At 38.9% G+C, this 20,342-nt stretch overlaps 1 protein-coding gene across 1 annotated transcript; it reads left to right on the top strand.

Moving 5' to 3' along the window:
- Positions 1–1,399: 1,399 nt before the first annotated feature.
- LOC140226801 (sulfotransferase 1C2-like) lies at positions 1,400–20,235 on the top strand. The gene is made up of 6 exons (XM_072307225.1): positions 1,400–1,577; positions 5,316–5,440; positions 16,922–17,168; positions 19,379–19,473; positions 19,633–19,810; positions 20,081–20,235. The coding sequence occupies exons 1-6, from the start codon at positions 1,400–1,402 to the stop codon at positions 20,194–20,196; spliced, it is 939 nt and encodes a 312-aa protein (XP_072163326.1). The 3' UTR covers positions 20,197–20,235.
- The last annotated feature ends 107 nt before the right edge of the window (positions 20,236–20,342 follow it).

Raw genomic sequence — 20,342 nt, 5'->3', positions numbered from 1 at the left:
ACCTCCTTCCATGACGGAGGTATGGATGCGACTATACAGAAAAATACGTTTGTATAGTGTAGACCTATGATTTCTGCTAGCTGCTTATCTGCTTCTATGTTCTAGAAGTGAAAGCCAGTCTAGAACAGTAGTGAAAGGAAGTGGGGCAAGACATTGTGGAATATTTGGTCAGAGTTATCAGTAAATACAGATTTCCCAGTTTGACCACGTATTTTGATATTTGATTCGTGTATTTTGTAAAAATTATTACATTCTTATCTATAGATCCCAGTTACAAGCTGCGCTTCCAAGCATTAATTTTTTTTCGTATCTTAACATGAATAATGCACTTTGTGATGGCCTGTTCAGGATTTGGTTGTGGTGGTTTGTAGAAACATAATGTGAAAATAATTACCGGCACAAGACATCAAGGCTATAATACAAGGTCTCATACAATTATAATCCTATAGTGATGTAATAACTGTGATCACTGATGCAATATGCGGAGCTCAGTGATCTAGACAATCAAGTATTTATATAGATAAGATTATATATGATAAAGTCATTATATTTTCATCTACATAATTATGAAAAAATGCCATGCCATAAATCCCCTGACAAAGTTAACCCCTCTGAAATTGGATGCACATCACGAGACCGACACCCACGAGACATACAGCCCACGAGTCATACAGCTCACGAATCATACAGCCTATGAGTTATACAGCTCACGAGTCATACAGCCCATGAGTTCGACACTAAGCCCACGAGACCGACACATTAAGCCCGTGTTGATCTGTCGAACTCGTGGGCTGTTTTTACCTAGTGTCAAACTCATGGGCTTTATTTGCCTAGTGTCGAACTCATGGGCTGTATGGCTCGTGAGCTGTATCACTGATGGACCTGTTCTCAATGTCGAACTCGTGGGCGGTATGACTTGTGGGTGTCGGTCGTGTGGGATGACCCCCTGTAATTCTTCTTCATTCTTTGTTTGAGGTACATCGTGGTGTAGTTTCATGATTCGCATACACCTGCAATTTATTTCAGTTCAGTTTCAGTTCAATTTATTCACCATCGATTTAGGAGTATACAATAAAAAGATACACAAAGATACATAACTGTATACGAAGTAAACAATTGAAAAAAAAAACCACCAGAAAACAATTAAACTTGATAGTGGTTGATTTTGAATATCAACTTTCAGTTCGCAAACCGCTCGTCGTGAGATTTGTACAATTTATGGATTGATGGTTTCTTGTAATTACGAGCGAGTAAAATATTTACTCAATAAAAATAATGTATAGGCATATCTAATTCCCCTTTCTGGTTGTAAGTCTGGGTATATATATGTATATTATGACCCACTCTTCCGCATTTCCTTATATAATTTCTTTATTTTCACTGTTGCAGAGGAGTCATGATGAGTAACGGTAACCAATCCACGCTACTTGATCAGGCACCGGCTTACGTAGCCGATGTCTCCTACGAGTACGAAGGTGTGCTCATGCCCAAATTCACTCCAGCTCGCTGCGTAGAGGCCGTCAGGAATTTTACCGTACGGGACGACGATATCTTTCTCATAACATATCCAAAGTCAGGTACGATTTCATAACCAGTTATAACATGTCTCGTGTTTATTTTCTGTTTGCTGGTTGATGGTTATATTTGAATTGATATTTTATTCGTTAAACTTTTTATTGTTATACTGTATATCTCAGATGAACTAGAAGCAGGCTTTTTGAAGCGCTTTTTTTTTGTTAATTATCCATGACTGAGTATAGAAAATTTTTGTATAGTGTATAGTATATATAGTATATATATATACAGGGCTCGACACTAACGGTGGCCCGGGGCCACCAAAAATGAAAGTCGGGCCACCAAATTTCCCAAAAGGGCAAATTTGGTGGCCCGCCTCGGGCCACCAAAATTTTTTGAAAAGTATGTCAAAAAATTCGTAACTTTTTGCGCCGGAAATGAGCAGTTAAATTTGTTTAAAGGATGGATGAAAAGGACTGAATGAGTGCCTGAGAGTGAGTGTTGCAAGTTTGTTGAAGTTTATTTATGAGTAGATATGTCCAACTTCTAATTCTTACTATCATAAAACTTAAATGTTTGACTCATTAGAAAAAAAAGGACTTTTAATGGGTTTTTTTTTTCGGGACACCAAATTTTTCTCTCGGGCAACCAAAAATTTGAAATTTAGGATTTTGGTGGCCCCATCGGGCCACCAAACAAAAAAGTTAGTGTCGAGCCATGATATAATTATATATATATATATACATATATATATATATATATAGTGTTTTTCGCAATTGTAAAGTGTAGTACTCTTAAGGCCCTGTCACACATTTCCGACCGGGCAAGCTACACGGGCTTGTTGCGTGTATGGATTTTCCAGCACGCAGATTAATTTTCTACGGACGACAAGGATTTGGGCGAGTTTCGCTTGCGTCTTACCTGCTGAACGTTTGCCACTTACGTTTTACTATCGTTCTAGTTGTTGTTACGGGCTAGTTTCGCGGGAGTTGCCTGCGAGGTGCTACCGCTACGGCATTTCTACTGGTTTTCTGCGTGAACATCTACAGGCAATCCCCGCCACTTGCTCGCTTGTCTGTTTGCAAAGACTCGTAAATCCGAAAATGACGAAAATAAATTAAGGTTCGTTATTTTGAAGGTTTGTTAATCCGAGAATTAAAAAAAAATCGTTATTCCGAAGCTTTGTTAGTCCAGAAAGAATATAGATTCATTATTCTGAAGTTTCGTTCATCCAAAAACAAAATAAGGCTTGTTCTTCAAATGGTTGGTTAAAAATACGCACTTTCTTTTCATTTTTGGATTAACGAACCTTCAGAATAACGAACACCACAAACTTTAATTGCACACCACTCAGTAAAGGATTGTTTTGCCAGATGTCGATGCTAATTGTACAATGCTGCAAGAAATATCACTTTGAAGAGGAAGAAAGTTGTGGGATTTTAAAGTTTCTCATGCTTTCACGAAATAGGGGTAGGATCACAGTCATAATACATGTGAATAAGATGAGCTGATGACGTCATCAATTTCTTCCGTTGACCTACACGCATGATCGTCACTATATCGTCTTCGTCTCAGACCTATTCAATTTCTTATATAGTTTATATTATGAGTTGCAAAGGCAATCACTACCTTTGTGATTATCATAGATATTTGAGTCACGTAAGCTTTAGTGCAGCATGTACATTGAGTGATAGGCGTAACTACGGGGGGGGGGGGGGGGCACGTGCCCCCCCCCCCCAATCCGCTGGTAAAAAAAAAAAAAAAAAAAAACTACCAAAATGGTAATTCAAGGGTTAGTAAACTACTTTTGAAATCGACATGAAAGGATGATCAAGAAAAAAGATATTTTTCTAAGATTTCTTTTAACCATATCATTAAAGAGGTATTATAGTGAAACATTGTTCAAAAAGCCCGGAGACGACAAAAGATTGTGATTTAGTGTGATTCCTGGGGCCCGTTGCATAAAACTCCAACCGGATTTTTTTCCGGTTGAAATCACAAAATTCCGGTTGGAAGCTCCCAACCAGAGTTTTTATGCAACGGATTTTACATTCTTAGATTAGCAACCTTAAAAAATTCTGGTTGGGCAAATCCCAACCAGAATTTTCTAAGGTTGCTAAAAAAGTTTTATGCAACGGGACCCTGGTTGGCATTTTGAATACAAGCAGGATGTGCGCAGTGTGCTCAGAACATCGGAATGGCAAAAAGAGTCGCTGCAATGTTGCGCAATGTGATGTTTGATAGGTTGTACACATTTGCTATCAAAGCTTGATCATTGATTTTGCAGTGTTGCTTTACATACTAGTCTATATTAAAATGCCTTGCATTGCCAATAATAAGACTTGACCTTGGCTATTTCCTAACTTTTCCATCTATATGAAACACACACACTCACAAACACAAACAAATTAGGGGATGCTCTATATAAAGTGCAGATTTTGGACATCCTTCTCCCGCTTGGTCACTTCGACGCCCCCTCGCTGGTCATACCTCCCCCAATCATGAACATAAACCGACACCCTTGACTACCAGTGGCGGATCCAGGGGGCGCAAAAGCACCGGGCGCCCCCTCCCTCCAAAGCGAAAAAATATATATGTAGCTACAAACGACAGTTTTTGGACTGTAAAATGTCAAAATTTTCAAGCTCGCACGCTTCGCTCGCTCGCGTTTAATCGTTATGCAATTCTCCTGATGTTGCTGTCAGTAATTGCCAGCAGTTGTGCCCGGTGCGCCCAGGCCCTCTCCTTAATTTCCAAAGCGAAAAAATATAGCTAAAAACGGCAGTTTTGGGACTGTAAAATGTCAAAATTTTCAAGCTCGCTCGCTTCGCTCGCTCGCATGTAATCGTTATGCAATTCTCCTGATGTTGCTGTCAGTAATTGCCAGCATTTGCGCCCGGTGCGCCCCCTCTCCTTAATTTCCAAAGCGAAAAAATGTAGCTACAAACGGCAGTTTGGGGACTGTAAAATGTCAAAATTTTCAAGCTCGCTCGCTTCGCTCGCTCGCATTTAATCGCTATGCAGTTCTCCTGATGTTGCTGTCAGTAAATGCCAGCAGTTGCGCCCGGTGCGCCCCCTCTCCTTAATTTCCAAAGCGAAAAAATATACCTAAAAACGGCAGTTTTGGGAACATAAAATGTCAAAATTTTCAAGCTCGCTTGCATTTAACCGTTATATGCCATTCTCCTTATATTACTGCCAGTAATTGCCCCCCCTGAATTTCCAAAGCGAATATAGCTAAACGGCAGTTTGGGGACTGTAAAATGTCAAAATTTTCAAGCTCGCTCGCTTCGCTCGCTCGCATTTAATCGTTATGCCATTCTCGTGATGTTACTGCCAGCAACTGCCAGCAGTTGCGCCTGTGCAACCCCCTTAATTTCCAAAGCAAATATATATATATATATATTTGCATATATATACATGCATATATTATTATATATAGCTACAAACGGGAGTTTGGGGACTGTAAAATGTCAAAATTTTCAAGCTCGCTCGCATTTAATTGTTACGTTATGCAATTCTGATGTTGCTGCCAATGTCTTGACCCACGGTACGCCACTGCTTGTGATGATTATAGGCAGACAGGACTACAAGAGATATTTGTACTCTATGTATCTCCCTTTTTCATGCCCACATTTTGTACACTTTCCGTGCATTTTCTGTCCCTTATTATACGTGGATTCTCTTCATCTTGTATTCAGTGGTATGTTTTATCAATGAGCGTGGGTTTGACTCCTATAATCATCCTTTTGTTTCCTCTTTTTAACCATTCTTCCTATCCATTTTTCTCTCTTATCCAGGAACAACATGGGTACAGCAGATTGCTCTTCTGGCTCGCCACAACGGGGACGAGAGCCAAGTCAAATATAATATTATGAAGATGGTCCCGTTCTTGGAAGCTGTCGAGAGTATGCATTTAGAGTCGGTATGTCGTTTTCATTGCATCGAGTTTCTTTGGTCATGTCGTCATGGCAATTCATTATAAAATAATATTCTTCGAAGGAGAGGAGAATCTTCTTCAGACTAGTGACTGATATCCGTTAATGCGCCTGTGATCTTATCATCAATAACAAGTTACGATAGTTGTTATAAGCTGCTGAAATTCTTGCATCTGATTGGCTGAGTGCAAATTTGTCATAAAAATGTGGCAGTTGTTACTGATATTACAAGCTTTATGAAACGGGACCCCGATTGAATCTATCCTCATTCGATGTCCACCGGTTTATATTCGAAAGATCACGACTATAAGCGCAGCGCAGGCCTGCTATAATAGAATAGAATAGAATTGCCCTTCAGCAATTATTTGCCCGTCAGCAATTACTGAATATGCATAAAAAAGTATGCTCATCTGTAAGTTTCGACTCGACGATTCTTCGATCAGTGATTCACTGCAGTGTACAATTCGCTAGTGGGATTCTCCAATACATCCGAGTCGAGTCAGCCCTCCATTGCATGGTATCCCCATACCGGGTCTCTATCTTGCATGGTGCCTGTTGGTTTCATCGGCATTCTTCTATCAAAAATGGTTTACTATTTAAAAGAAGAGAAAGAATGAACACGAAAATTGAGAACAAAAATATCACTTCAGTGAAAATGCAAATTAGTGGCATCCTTAACTGATAAGGAAGGGGAAAATGCGTAATGTTCTTGGGGAGAGAAAACTTGTAATACAATGCCAGGGGTCTTCACGCGGGGCCTGCGCATAGAGTTGCGTAGTGTTGCGTACCGACTACTGTAAAAGTGGAAATTTTCGCGGTGTTGAAATTTTCGCGCATTTCGCGCAACCAGAAACTAGCGCGAAAATAAAAACACGCGAATATTTTTGCTTGCCATACGTTCCTGTGCGTGATGTCTTGATTCCGCGGAATTAAAAACACGCGAAACTCTTCTGACCCGGCCTACCGCGAAAAATTAGTCACGCGAAAATATCCACTTTTACAGTACGCGGAGCTTACACTACCCTACGCTGTGCCTACACTGGACTACGCGAGGTGAATGCAAAGAATTAAACATTTTTTTTTTTTTGCGTACTTTCGACGAAGATCTAAGAACGCAAATATACGCAGTTTGTACGCAAGTCTATGCAACACTACGTCACTGTCATGTTTCTTCAAGACCGAGACTCACACCAGCATGAGAATTCCAGCCAGTGCACACAGACAGTAAGTGAACATTGTACATTGTACGATAATTTCCAGTTAAGAGAGAGAATGAAATGTGTAGAACCTTTCAGCTTGAAATGTGAATATATTGATTTGTTGGAATCTGTCATTATTGTTTTAGGATAAATTCTGATGTGATGTCTCATTTGAGGATACTTGTACAATGACTTCATCCTACTGAACAAGAAAATGTACAGCATGGCATAGTAATGAGTAAAGAAGACTTCGCAGCAGTTCATACAAAATTATAAGCAAAAATGATGCATTGAAATTTACATAACACAAAGTTACCCATAATGAAAGGAATGTTTTGTACAGCAATGGCTTATATTATGTTTAATAAAGAGTTTAGACATTCAAATCTCTTTATCAAGCCCCCTGAAAACTGAAAATGCTCTATATATCCTGACAGTAGTATTCAGGCCTTCATGATTCAGGTACATTGTATTATTTTGGCGCATGAAGTTCCATGTAATACAAATTCTTCAGTATATTACTGATTGTTTGAAATTTCCCTCATTTTCAAATCAAAATGTTGGCACCATCATACCTTTACACAAAACACCTTTTGGATGTCCACAAAATGACTTTGTGAGTGCAATGTTTCCATTTTTATTTCCCATTTCTTATTTCTTCAATATTTCTTGTATCATGTATAGGTATAACTTCTGTGAATCAAGGGGAATGGCAGCTGAGGGCAGACAGGCCAAACTTGATGTCAAGAGACGGTATACACTGCAAAGGATGAGCAGCTCGCTGTCAACAATGAGGAAAAGTGTGAACAAAACAAGGCAGTGATTTTTTAAACACATTTCATCAGGCTGAGGTCATCACTCTTAGAAAACAAGGGACACACGAAGCAAGCAGTGTTTCAGAGCTGCAACAAGTGCATGGGTAGTAATAATCTCGGCTGCATCACATGCATCCAAGTGTGCTAGCTACAATAATAGCACGTTGTGCTTTTCAAAGATATTGAAGAGTCCTTTGGATATTTTGCCCCTGTCACTTATTCTGTGTGAGTCATTTATTCTGCAGTATTAGCACTGATAATGGGATAATCAACCTTTTACTGAACCAGTGTTCAAGAAGTTACGTGTAACATCCAAAACCCTCCACGTAGAGATTGGCAGAAAACATATTGCAGAGCCCTGTTTTGTTCTTTTTCATGGGAAGAAATGTTCAGTCCATGATGTGAGTATGTATATAATGCAGGGAGGTGACTCACCTCCCTGGTATATGTATGTACACTGTAAAGCACCACAGTTTGAGTTTTCTAGAGAGCTGTAGGACAATTATAACTTAAATATACAAGAGTAATCTGGCCATGAACATCATGTCTATGGACATGTTTTACTATATTTTTTTTCCGTACCCTGGTCCATTATACACCGTAAATACAGCTACTACTGTATTCATAATCTCCAAGGTAACAGTTCACTGGTCCTTGTTTTGTTATTCAAACCACAAAATATGGTTTGTTACTCTGAAGGCTTGTAAGTCTCAGCCATATTCCATTTCAGGCTATCAAACCTTTAGAATAAGGAACATTCAAAATAACAAACAGTTGTATTAAAGGACATCATCGAACTCAAAACTGCCAAGGTATATTGTGAGACATTTTATGTTTCTTGGTGGTAAAAAAAAAAAAAGTTCTTTAATAAGTACTGGTTGAAATTATGATGATCTTGATCTTGTTTACAGTTGTGTAGCACCACCTGGGGGCAGATGAACCTGTGCTGTGGCAAGATGGCACTGAATTTGATTTCTCAGCAATTGAACCACTTATTTGTATTGCATTCATGGGTCCTGGCATAGTTCACACTAGAAGGCTAGAAGGTAGTTACGAGATATGTAGTAAACCATATTTTCCAACAAGCTGTATCTGTTTCACACTAGCACAAAAGATCAGTAGATACTGCTGTGGGCCAATTTGCAGATTACATTACTAATCAGTTGTACAAAGTTACATGTACAGTATTCAGTGAACACAATGGTGGATCTTTTTTGGTTAATATGTTGTTTCCCAATTGACATCGTGATATTGTAGCATAATTGAACACATTTCTAGGGCATTTGCATACATTTTTGGGCAAAAAATTAACAGTTCTGCATGTCAGAAGTATTTTTCGCTGTAACATTTGGTTACCTTAAACTTAATAAAGACATGTTTGTATGAGTAGATCACAGCACAAGTATACAAATGCAGATAAGTTACATGTAGATAAGCTAACTTTATGCGTGGTTGTCTTGATATTCAGTACTGTATTAGTACCTCTATGACCATGCATGCTTAAAAGATATGCATGAGTGCATGACAGTGGGGAACACACACATGAGTATTCAGCCATAGATGTGGGTTAATTTTGAGCTCAGTTGATGGTATGATCTAGGATAGATAGGGTTTATGCAATGGGAAGAGAAACTTGGTGTAATTCAGATGTGAGTGCATGATGTTATCATGAAGATGTTCATGTCATACACTACATATGTATGTGTTCAGTCGTGCTGAACTGCAGAGAAGACATAAGGTATAGAATATAGATTTCAATGTGGAGGCTTTGACACATTTAGTGATAGGCCTACATGTCCTTGGAAGAGAGCATGTGAAGTAATCCTTCATATGAGGATAGCTACAAGTAGTTGACTGAAGGGTTTCCAGCAGACTGTCAACCAGTTTGCAATTAAGCATGTTACAGAGAATGTTCATTCAATTTATCAGTTTTAAGTATAAATGAATCTGATTATTGATTTAAAAAAACAAAAACAAATAGAAAAATCACAAGCAAGGGATTATTGAAAACATTACTCTTTGTTCACTGTTTTAATGGAGTCAATCACACAGTGAATAGGGAGCTATGTATGGAGCAACATACAAGAAACAAACAATCAGCAGTAATGAATTATTGAACCTAGTAATTATTCCAGTAGTTTAATGTTACATATATCATAATAATATGTGACACTTTGATTTACTCAATCCTTCTCATTTTGTAGGTGTAACTAGTGTTTCATAATGAGGAGTGTATACTAAGTACACGTGTAATTGGCTCTTCTGTACTCAGCAATGTGTGCATTCTCATTAACTGCCTTTTCATACTTGTAGTATGCTTTTCTTTTGCACATTTCTCTGTACTATCAGTCATTATATGAACATTTCTCTCAATATGAGAGCAACAAGAAAAGAGGTACAATGTAGGGGTCCTACATATCTGTGAAAGTGCATGCTGTCTTGTTCAGAGAGACAGTGTGTCTTTTGTCTCCATCATGTCTTGTCATCAATTGCCCAGCATCATCTGATATGGGGCAAATGGGGGGGGGGGTGGATGAGGAGCAAGCTTAATTTGCGATACTGTACGCGCCATATATTTAACAAGTATTTATCAAGACTGAGACAAATTGTGCAAGTAGTTCAATTCATGATTGTGGGGTACAAAGTACTGAATGTAGAAATATATGTTTGCAGATGGACCCTAATGTCAGTGTCAGAGTTGATATTTTTGTGTGTCTTCAAATTCATGGATACATGTAGCAGCTGTCTTGGGAAATTCATGAAGATATATACCTTGCAGAATATTGAGCATATACAGTAGGTTAATTTTAGTGTGGTATGGTGTATATCATGTAATGCATCATATTCATACTTTACGTCATTAAAAAATGTCATTCTAGTGCTTACAGCTGCTTTAATAAATACTTGAAGTGCACCTTTAAAGTACCATCCTGACATGCGCCAAAATTTCTTCTGAATTTCCTGAAAACTGCAGGTGAATTTAAATCTGCATTTTTAAAGGGGAAGGCTAGTAACTGATCAGTGGGAATCAGTGGAAATGCTTGGAGATGATTGTTCCAATCCTTATGGGATTCATTCAAGAGTTCATTGTATATCTATTGTTATATGAAAATGATTTGCTTCAGAACGGTCTCATATTCAAGTAATGTGCAGATTTATGCTCCGTCACTGACCAGGGACGCTAACCTTAAACTTGAGTTTAGGGTCAAAATGCACTGTTTCCATGACAACAGAATTTCAACTATACTCTTGTTAAATGTGTCCATCACAAATTTGCACTGACCTTGCTATGTGTGTTTGTGTGTGTGTCTGTCTGTGTGTGTGTATACATATGTGTAGTACCTCGTGAGTACCTGGTGAATTTGACTACAGGTACTTCACAATTGTGGAAGTAGTTCACTGAAAAAGATTTGAAGAAAATATGCAGTAACCATGGCAACACGTCACATACAAACACAAAGAGTGTCTTGCATATTAGTACACCTTTGGATCATTTCACGCCCTACATACTGAATTTGAAATAGATAAACTAATAGTTCGTTCAGCAATGTTTTGGGTAGTTACCATGGCAACGCTTTCCCCGACAGACACACAAAAACATGTGTTGCATATCTACACCTCAATGTCATTATGTACACCAAATTTGAGTTCAGTTGCTTCAAAATAGTGAAAGAAGTTCAAATCTTAAGATTTTCAAGAAAATATGCCGTTACCATGGCAACGCCTTGTCGGGTACAAACACAAGTGTGTCTTGCATAATTGCACCTATAGATCATTATACATACCAAATTTGAAAGGAATTGCTTAAATACTATGAAGTAGTTCACAAGGTTTTTGGAAAATTGCGGTTACTATGGCAACGCTTTCTCTGACAAACACAAAAGACATGTCTTACACATCTACACCTCAATGACATCATGTACACCAAATTTGACTTCCATTGCCTTAAAACTCGAAATAGTTTCACCCCACATGATTTTCAAAGAAAAAATTGCCGTTACCATGGCAACGCCAAGTCAGGTACAAACACAAAGTGTGTCCTGCATAACTACACTTATAGATCATTATACATACCAAATTTGAAACAAATTGCTTAAATACTGTGAAAGTAGTTCACTCCACAACGTTTTGGGAAATTTGTGGTTACCATGGCAACGCTTTCTCAACGCAACGCCCAGTCAGGTACAAACACAAAGTGTGTCCTGCATAACTACACTTATAGATCATTATACATACCAAATTTGAAACAAATTGCTTAAATACTGTGAAAGTAGTTCACTCCACAAAGTTTTGGGAAATTTGTGGTTACCATGGCAACGCTTTCTCCGACAAACACAAAAAACGTGTCTTGCACATCTACACCTCAATGTCATTATGTACACCAAATTTGAGTTCAAGTGCCTCAAAATTGTGGAAGGAGTTCACTCCACAAGATTTTCAAGAAAATATGCCGTTACCATGGCAACGCCTTGTCGGGTACAAACACAAAGTGTTTCTTACATAACTACACCTAAAGATCATTATACACATAAGATTTGAAATGAATTACTCAAATACTGTGGCAGTAGTTTACTCCACAAGGTTTTTTGGGAAATTGTGGTTACCATGGCAACGCTTTCTCCGACAAACACAAAAAACGTGTCTTGCACATCTACACCTCAATGACATCATGTACACCAAATTTGACTTCCATTGCCTTAAAACTCGAAATAGTTTCACCCCACATGATTTTCAAAGAAAAAATTGCCGTTACCATGGCAACGCCCAGTCAGGTACAAACACAAAGTGTGTCCTGCATAACTACACTTATAGATCATTATACATACCAAATTTGAAACAAATTGCTTAAATACTGTGAAAGTAGTTCACTCCACAACGTTTTGGGAAATTTGTGGTTACCATGGCAACGCTTTCTCAACGCAACGCCCAGTCAGGTACAAACACAAAGTGTGTCCTGCATAACTACACTTATAGATCATTATACATACCAAATTTGAAACAAATTGCTTAAATACTGTGAAAGTAGTTCACTCCACAAAGTTTTGGGAAATTTGTGGTTACCATGGCAACGCTTTCTCCGACAAACACAAAAAACGTGTCTTGCACATCTACACCTCAATGTCATTATGTACACCAAATTTGAGTTCAAGTGCCTCAAAATTGTGGAAGGAGTTCACTCCACAAGATTTTCAAGAAAATATGCCGTTACCATGGCAACGCCTTGTCGGGTACAAACACAAAGTGTTTCTTACATAACTACACCTAAAGATCATTATACACATAAGATTTGAAATGAATTACTCAAATACTGTGGCAGTAGTTTACTCCACAAGGTTTTTTGGGAAATTGTGGTTACCATGGCAACGCTTTCTCCGACAAACACAAAAAACGTGTCTTGCACATCTACACCTCAATGACATCATGTACACCAAATTTGACTTCCATTGCCTTAAAACTCGAAATAGTTTCACCCCACATGATTTTCAAAGAAAAAATTGCCGTTACCATGGCAACGCCCAGTCAGGTACAAACACAAAGTGTGTCCTGCATAACTACACTTATAGATCATTATACATACCAAATTTGAAACAAATTGCTTAAATACTGTGAAAGTAGTTCACTCCACAACGTTTTGGGAAATTTGTGGTTACCATGGCAACGCTTTCTCAACGCAACGCCCAGTCAGGTACAAACACAAAGTGTGTCCTGCATAACTACACTTATAGATCATTATACATACCAAATTTGAAACAAATTGCTTAAATACTGTGAAAGTAGTTCACTCCACAAAGTTTTGGGAAATTTGTGGTTACCATGGCAACGCTTTCTCCGACAAACACAAAAAACGTGTCTTGCACATCTACACCTCAATGTCATTATGTACACCAAATTTGAGTTCAAGTGCCTCAAAATTGTGGAAGGAGTTCACTCCACAAGATTTTCAAGAAAATATGCCGTTACCATGGCAACGCCTTGTCGGGTACAAACACAAAGTGTTTCTTACATAACTACACCTAAAGATCATTATACACATAAAATTTGAAATGAATTACTCAAATACTGTGGCAGTAGTTTACTCCACAAGGTTTTTTGGGAAATTGTGGTTACCATGGCAACGCTTTCTCCGATAAAGACAAAAAAAAAAACGTCTTGCACATTTTCACTTCGATGTCATCATGTAACCCAAGTTTCATGAAAATTGCTTCAAAACTGTAGATGGAGTTCGTGACGCAAGATTTGCAACGGACTGCCCGACCGACCACATGCTGATTCATATACTAGTATACTGAGTAACCCCTTATACACTTTGTGTATGTTAAAAAAAAAAAGTATCTTACACAATCATACATTACATAAAAATGTCATTTATACGGAATATTTTCTTCTTTTTTCTTAAAAGAAATGATCAAGTTTGGAGATTTGTCCCCCAGCATCTATATAAGCAGCCGCAATTATGACATTTGTAATCTATTGCAAATCGATTGCAAAATTTGCAACTACCCCTGAATCTATTGCAAAGTTGCAATTGATTAGCAATTGATTGCAGAGATGCAATCGATTTGCAATCAATTACATCTTTCTTGCAACAGAATTGATTGCAACTTGCAATTGATTGCAAATTTGCAATGGATTTCAGGATTTGCAATAGATTTTGGGGACTTGCAATTAATTGCAAGTTTCTTGCAACACCCCCTAACACTTGCACAAAGAGGTTCTAGAACCTCTTTGCACTTACACGAATTTGGGCTTGCTCACTGCGCCGCACTATGGTGTGCCAGTGTGTTCGTGGTATATTTAGTGGCAGTTAGGCCGACTTTAGTCATGTTGAATTTACGAGTATTTCAAGTAATGCGTATTCTCAAGGAAACGCAAAGATACGTCATATTTACAGTACATTAAAGCATTATCTACGTATTGGTATTCATTGTAAATACACTACTTGCAGTGTTTTTGTCCCCATTTCAGTTTGCGCTCAAAACCGTTGTAGCTTTCCGAGGAAAAATGTGTCAATATCAATTGTTATAGATGCGAATAGCTTTGATTTTGTTTTTTACAGTTTTGATTATAAAGTATGGTTGGGTGTTCATAATACCGGACACCTAACGTTTTGCTATCAATAGAAACGTGAAAAATCTCACAATTTGCCTGAAATTTTACTCACGTGTGGAGAAAATACTCCGGATTCACAAGCGCGCACTGAAAATGCGATCTGAGGTACGCGCTCTTCATAATGGCGGCTTCGAACGGGTGGGGTGTCATTTTTTCCGCACTCAGTTGCCCTGCTCATTTCAACCGACCACCCTGACAATACGTATAAAGGGCACTTAAATGCGTTTTTTCGACAGGCCGATGTTTTTTTCTAGCCGTCTTTTTTTTCCCCAATAATATTTGAATATATTTTGAATCCTTCGATATTACTTTTGAAGGACTGTTTGATGAATTTGACTTGATTTTCATTAGGAAACTTTTCATCGTAATTGAAATAAATTAGATGAGTCGGTTTGTTTTTTCACATTGATTTCTCGTTTCTGAATCAACTCGTACGGTCGTAGCGGGCGACAAAATGTTTATGTCATGTGTACATGTGTAACGTGTGTGCACGATCCATAGAGCTGTATTTAACGCTCTATGGCACGATCGTACAAGCGGCGGTGACAATTTTGCGGTCAAAATCGTCAAATTTATTACGGAAGGATACTCTACATCTAACAACGAGTCAGCAAAGGTAGGCCTAGTTATATGTAGTTACACGATAAACCTTATTCGATTTTGCTAAATTTCGGTAATTTAGAGGGAATACTAGTTGTTTTCGCCACATTTTACTCGGTAGCATAGCCCAGTGAAGAATCGAACACCGTTGGCGTTGCGCGTAGTCCCATGCGTACATTTTCTTTCTGTACGCGCAATGCCATTATAATGCGCGGTCGGTCGTTATGGACCCGGTCGGTGGGTTGAACACCTACCATACTGTATTTTGTATGCAATCGCACTTGCAATAGACACATGAGTGATAAGTCCATAGAGTTGTGATTGCTCTCTTCAATAGCTGGCGCATGATAACAGTAAATTATACTTAACAACGGTCAATTCATCTGTTGAGGAACAGGCGCCTAAAGCGAGGAACGTCCCCTTGAAAATTAAGGGCAAAACGCACCCCCCCCCCAAAAAAAAAAAAAAATATGAAGGAAATGATGGGAGAAACGGAATGAAATTATAGATAGTGCACGTAAAGAAAAGACACCGAAAACAACAACAACAAAAAAGAGGCTTATTTAACCTTTCTCTGGATTAAAAAACAACAACAACATAGGCCATCAGTATACAGACCCTTTGAAGTCATCATGTTTGTGTTTGACACAAAATATTTCTAATGATTATGTACACCCAAAATTTTAAATGAACCAGAAAAAATCTCCTTGAACGTGACCCATTTTTTTTTTTAATGAAAAAAAAAACACCAAATAAACAAGCCGAAAATAAATACTGCATACAAACGAACCTTCGGAATAACGAACCTAATTTTTGTTTACGGACTAACAAATTAAACTCCGGAATAACGAACCTTATTTCTTTTTTTTTTTCAGATTCACAAGCCTTTGGAATAACGTACCTTCGGAATAACGTACCTTTGGAATAACGCCTCAAATGTTCGGATAAACAGACCCTATTCAATTTTCAGATTGAGGACCATCTCTACGTATAGGAAATTTACCCAGGAAATTTGGGTGTTTTTGGAATAACTAACCTTCGGAATAACAGACGTTACACGATTATATATCAAATGCAATCTGAAAAACTTCCCTAAATTGCCACTGCGTTGGAATACAATGCCTGTGCAGAAGTTTATAACCATGTTTTTTATTTTTTTTTTTTTAGCTAGCACGTAACAGGCTATGAGTAAAATTAAAGGCATAATTTACCATTTGCAGATGAAACAAAAACCCTGCTTTAGTGCTTCAAAATATTTCTTAAATGTGAGTTAGGGATAGAAACAACCAATGAAAAAAACTGCATGTGTATAATCAATGTTATGTATTCTTAGATATACAAAATGTAAACAATACTTATTAATAAAAAAATGTGTTTATACTAAAGCGTCAACAGTTACGGTTTATTGAGAAAATAGTGATACCTCATTATATTTTAGGCTTTCTAGCAAAATTTTGGTAGGATGTTTTGTGATACAACTCGCGTATACATATACCTCAAATGTGATATCTCGAACATTTTTAAGTCACTGCTGCTACAAGCAATACCTTTAGAATAACTGTCATTTATCTGTGTTTTGCTTGATATTGTGTAAATACCGATGTAACCTCATCTCCATAGTTTACCTGGTATTCCCAAATATAATGTTATCATTACTTTGCCAAAATGTCGATGTCGATAATTGTTAATGATGCTGGGGTCATGGTGTTCATCATCTCTAGCTCGTCTTCCCGCCTTTCTCCAGGCGAGCACATCTCGGATGCAGACGGAGATTGCGGACGAGAAGCCTTCTCCAAGGATACTGAAGACCCATGTAGTGCCGAAGTGGCTGCCGGACAGTATTCGGGACAGCACGCGAGGAAAGGTCATCTACGTGGCCCGAAATCCCAAGGACATGATGGTCTCCTACTTCCACTTTTGCCGGACATCCTGTAACCTGCCCAAGTATCAATCCTGGAATGTTTTCTACGAGGAGTTCATGGCCGACAGAGGTACAGTCTCGTCACATTATCGTAACGTTATTGTGGACCACTTCTATTTTAAGTCTTGCTGAAATTTCGATCAACAATCACTTTAGGCAATTAGGAAGTAAATCATCGCAAATCTATAATCGCATGTCTTCGATATAAATCCAACTATGCGGCCGCCACAAATCCGATGGACGCGTTTATCGGTCATGTCGGAGAAAAGTTGATAATTCACTCGTTTTCCCACTCACCTTGAGAGTTAATGAAATAATCTTTGATTATCCGACAATGTCAATGAAATTACAAGTGCATCAATTGGCAGTTCTGTTTTTGCCTTTTACAGTAATAATAATTATAATGATAATAGAAATAATAATAAAAGAAGAACAACAAAATACATGTAATAGTAATAATGATAATATCAATAATAATGTTAACAATAATCAGTGTCTATATAGCGCCTTTTCTATATTAACTCAAAGCTCACCAACTCTCGCTATTCGTCATGACAACGGCCTCAAATACAAGAAATCAACATTTACTGAACAAACCAAAAGAGAAAAGAACAAATTATAGGCCTACAGATAATAGGAACAGACATCAACTTGAATCACGAAACAGTTGTCTCTTTATGAAATGACAAGCAATAGTATTATGACGCCAGTTCAAAGGAGCATTCAAGACGATTTTTATAATTTCAAGGCCGTGTCACACATTTTCGGGCAAGCCTTGCGTGTGACTTGCAAAGAGCAATCTTTACTACCCGGAGGTCCCCGCAGATGACCCGCACATGACAGCACCTAGCATATATCTCACCCGTAGTACCCCGGAGGTACGCACGCAAATCTTTTTACCCGCAACCATGTTTAGGCCCTGTCACACCTTTCCGGGCAAGCTATGTGGGTTTGTTGCGTGTAGGGATTTTCCAGCATACCGGACAATTTCTGAGGGCGGACAAGGATTTAGGCGAGTCAGTCAGTGCATGCATGTGTCTTATCTGCTGGACGCGTTCTACTTAAAATCTACTTGCAGGTATACTGTTTGACCTGTGTGCCAGGCTCGTGGGGGCTGACAACTCAGTGAAGGAATTCCTCTGAAGGAATGGCAGAAGTCCCACAGAATGTCATTATCTGGGCTGCATACGGGGACTGCGAAGTACCCTGCATGGGAGTTGCCTGCGAGGTGCTGCCGCTAGGGGCATCCTACTGGCGTTCTGCGTGGATCTCTCCGGGCATCCCCGCGACTCACCCGGAAAAATTTTTGGTCATGTCCAAGACTTGGCTGCGGTTAAATCGGACTTGCGTGCGTACCTCTGGGCAAGTACAGGCGAGATACGCGCTATGTATAGGTACTGTCAGGTGCGGACCAACTGCGGAGAGCTCCGGGTAGCAAATTTGTTTCCCCGCAAGTCAAACCGCAAAACTTCCCCAGATAAGGTATAACGAGGCCTTGAGCATGCTCAAAACTTGTTCCGAGTGAGTCGTAGGGGTTGGCTCGCAGAGGTACACGCAGAACACCAGTAGGAGATCCTTACCGGCAGCACCTCGCAGGCAACTCCAACGCAGGTACTTCTAAGTTACCCTTAAGTCACTCGTAACAGAAAACGGATCGGTTTCAAAGCTCTCACGCAGGTCACACGGAATACACGCAAGTAGAAGTAAGAAGCACGCGTCTAGCAGGTAAGAAACAAGTGTAAAACTCGCAAACATTCTTGTCCACCCGCGGAGAATTCTCCTGCGTGCTGGAAAATCCCTCCTCGCAACAAGCCCGCGTAGCTTGCCCGGAAAGGTGTGACACGGCCTTCACATCATGTAGTACATAAATCGACAGCTCCATGTGCAGATTTGTGGAATTTATTGTGGTCCATGAGCAAACAATACTTTGAAAAACCTTAAACAAATTACACTGAACAATGATGATGACATAGGAGCCTCACACATTTCAGAAATGTAACAGTGTAATTTCCATTATTATACTGCTAGCTTGAACGTTCACCTGTGGATAATCAATGCATGCCTTCTTATTTTGTTCTGCTTCCTTGAGCCCCAACTCATGCATTCTTGTAGTGAGGCTGTCATGTCATCATGCTTGTCCATAGTGATTTGTTCTTTTTCCTCATCCCAATCACTATAAATTCTGAAACTCTCTACCCAGTATAACCAATTTACAGTTGTTCCTATGTATAAATCTGAAAATCATCCGGAGGTCTCCTTTAATGATCTATTTTGTTGCAGTGCCCTACGGATCGTGGTTCGAAAACGTCCTCTACTGGTGGAAAAAGCGAGAAGAGCCCAACGTTCTTTTTCTGCAATATGAAGATATGAAAAAGGTATTAAGAAATATTTAGCCAATAAAAAGGTACAAAAGAAGAAAATTACTGTGATTTTTTTCATCCATAACTTCCACTTTGCCAGGTTCTCTTGTTATAACCGTTTTCAAAATTTCCATTCATTTGTTGTTGTTTTTTTCAACCTCGTATTTTTCCCAGGACTTAAAAGGATCAATCGGACAGATCAGCGAGTTCATGGGAAAGTTTTTCTCAGAGGAGAAAATAGACGCGATCGTGGCGGGTAGCACTTTTGATGCCATGAAGAAGAACAAGACCTCTAATCCAGACCAAGTCTCCAAGAGAAAGAAAGGAGACGGTACATCCTTCATGAGGAAAGGTGAGTAGCTCGAGATCCGGATGAGGCACAAAAGAAAACGCATTAAAAGCGGCTCTGAAGCCGACCAACTCTCGCCTTCATCTAAAATTTAGAATTATACGGTGATCATAAACAGTTATCATAGACAATGATAGACTTCATTCTTTAAGTCTTGAGTGTGGAGTCAGTGATAAAATTATAAATGGAGGATAATTTAAATTTAGTCTGGCGTTGTCTGACGATGTGTGTGATGATATCTCGTTTTCACTTCTTCTTCTTCTTTTCTTGTAGGGGCAGTAGGAGACTGGAGGAACTTTTTCAGTAACGAGCAGAGTGAGCGATTCGACAAGATTTACAAGGAAAAACTGGTTGGGTCCGGACTCAGGTTCACGTTTGAACAAGAATAACAACAGCGAGCAAAATTGTTTAATCCCCTCCTTACATGCACAGACCTCAGAAATATTGGCGCAGGACAATGGGAGATATTTATAAGCAAGTTGTGATAGAGCAGGTAGAGCGAGAAATAAATACATTACAGACACACGCAATCCCA

Source organism: Diadema setosum, chromosome 4 (assembly GCF_964275005.1).
Source record: "Diadema setosum chromosome 4, eeDiaSeto1, whole genome shotgun sequence".
Classification (NCBI taxonomy): Eukaryota; Metazoa; Echinodermata; class Echinoidea; order Diadematoida; family Diadematidae; genus Diadema; species Diadema setosum.
This window is presented reverse-complemented; position numbering and strand designations above follow the sequence as displayed.

Excerpts from the sequence above, each read along its gene's own strand:
- LOC140226801 (XM_072307225.1), top strand. The coding sequence starts at position 1,400 with ATGAGTAACGGTAACCAATCCACGCTACTTGATCAGGCACCGGCTTAC. Across the intron at positions 17,169-19,378 it reads GGAGTTCATGGCCGACAGAG|TGCCCTACGGATCGTGGTTC; the intron begins GTACAGTCTCGT and ends ATTTTGTTGCAG. Across the intron at positions 19,811-20,080 it reads TACATCCTTCATGAGGAAAG|GGGCAGTAGGAGACTGGAGG; the intron begins GTGAGTAGCTCG and ends CTTTTCTTGTAG.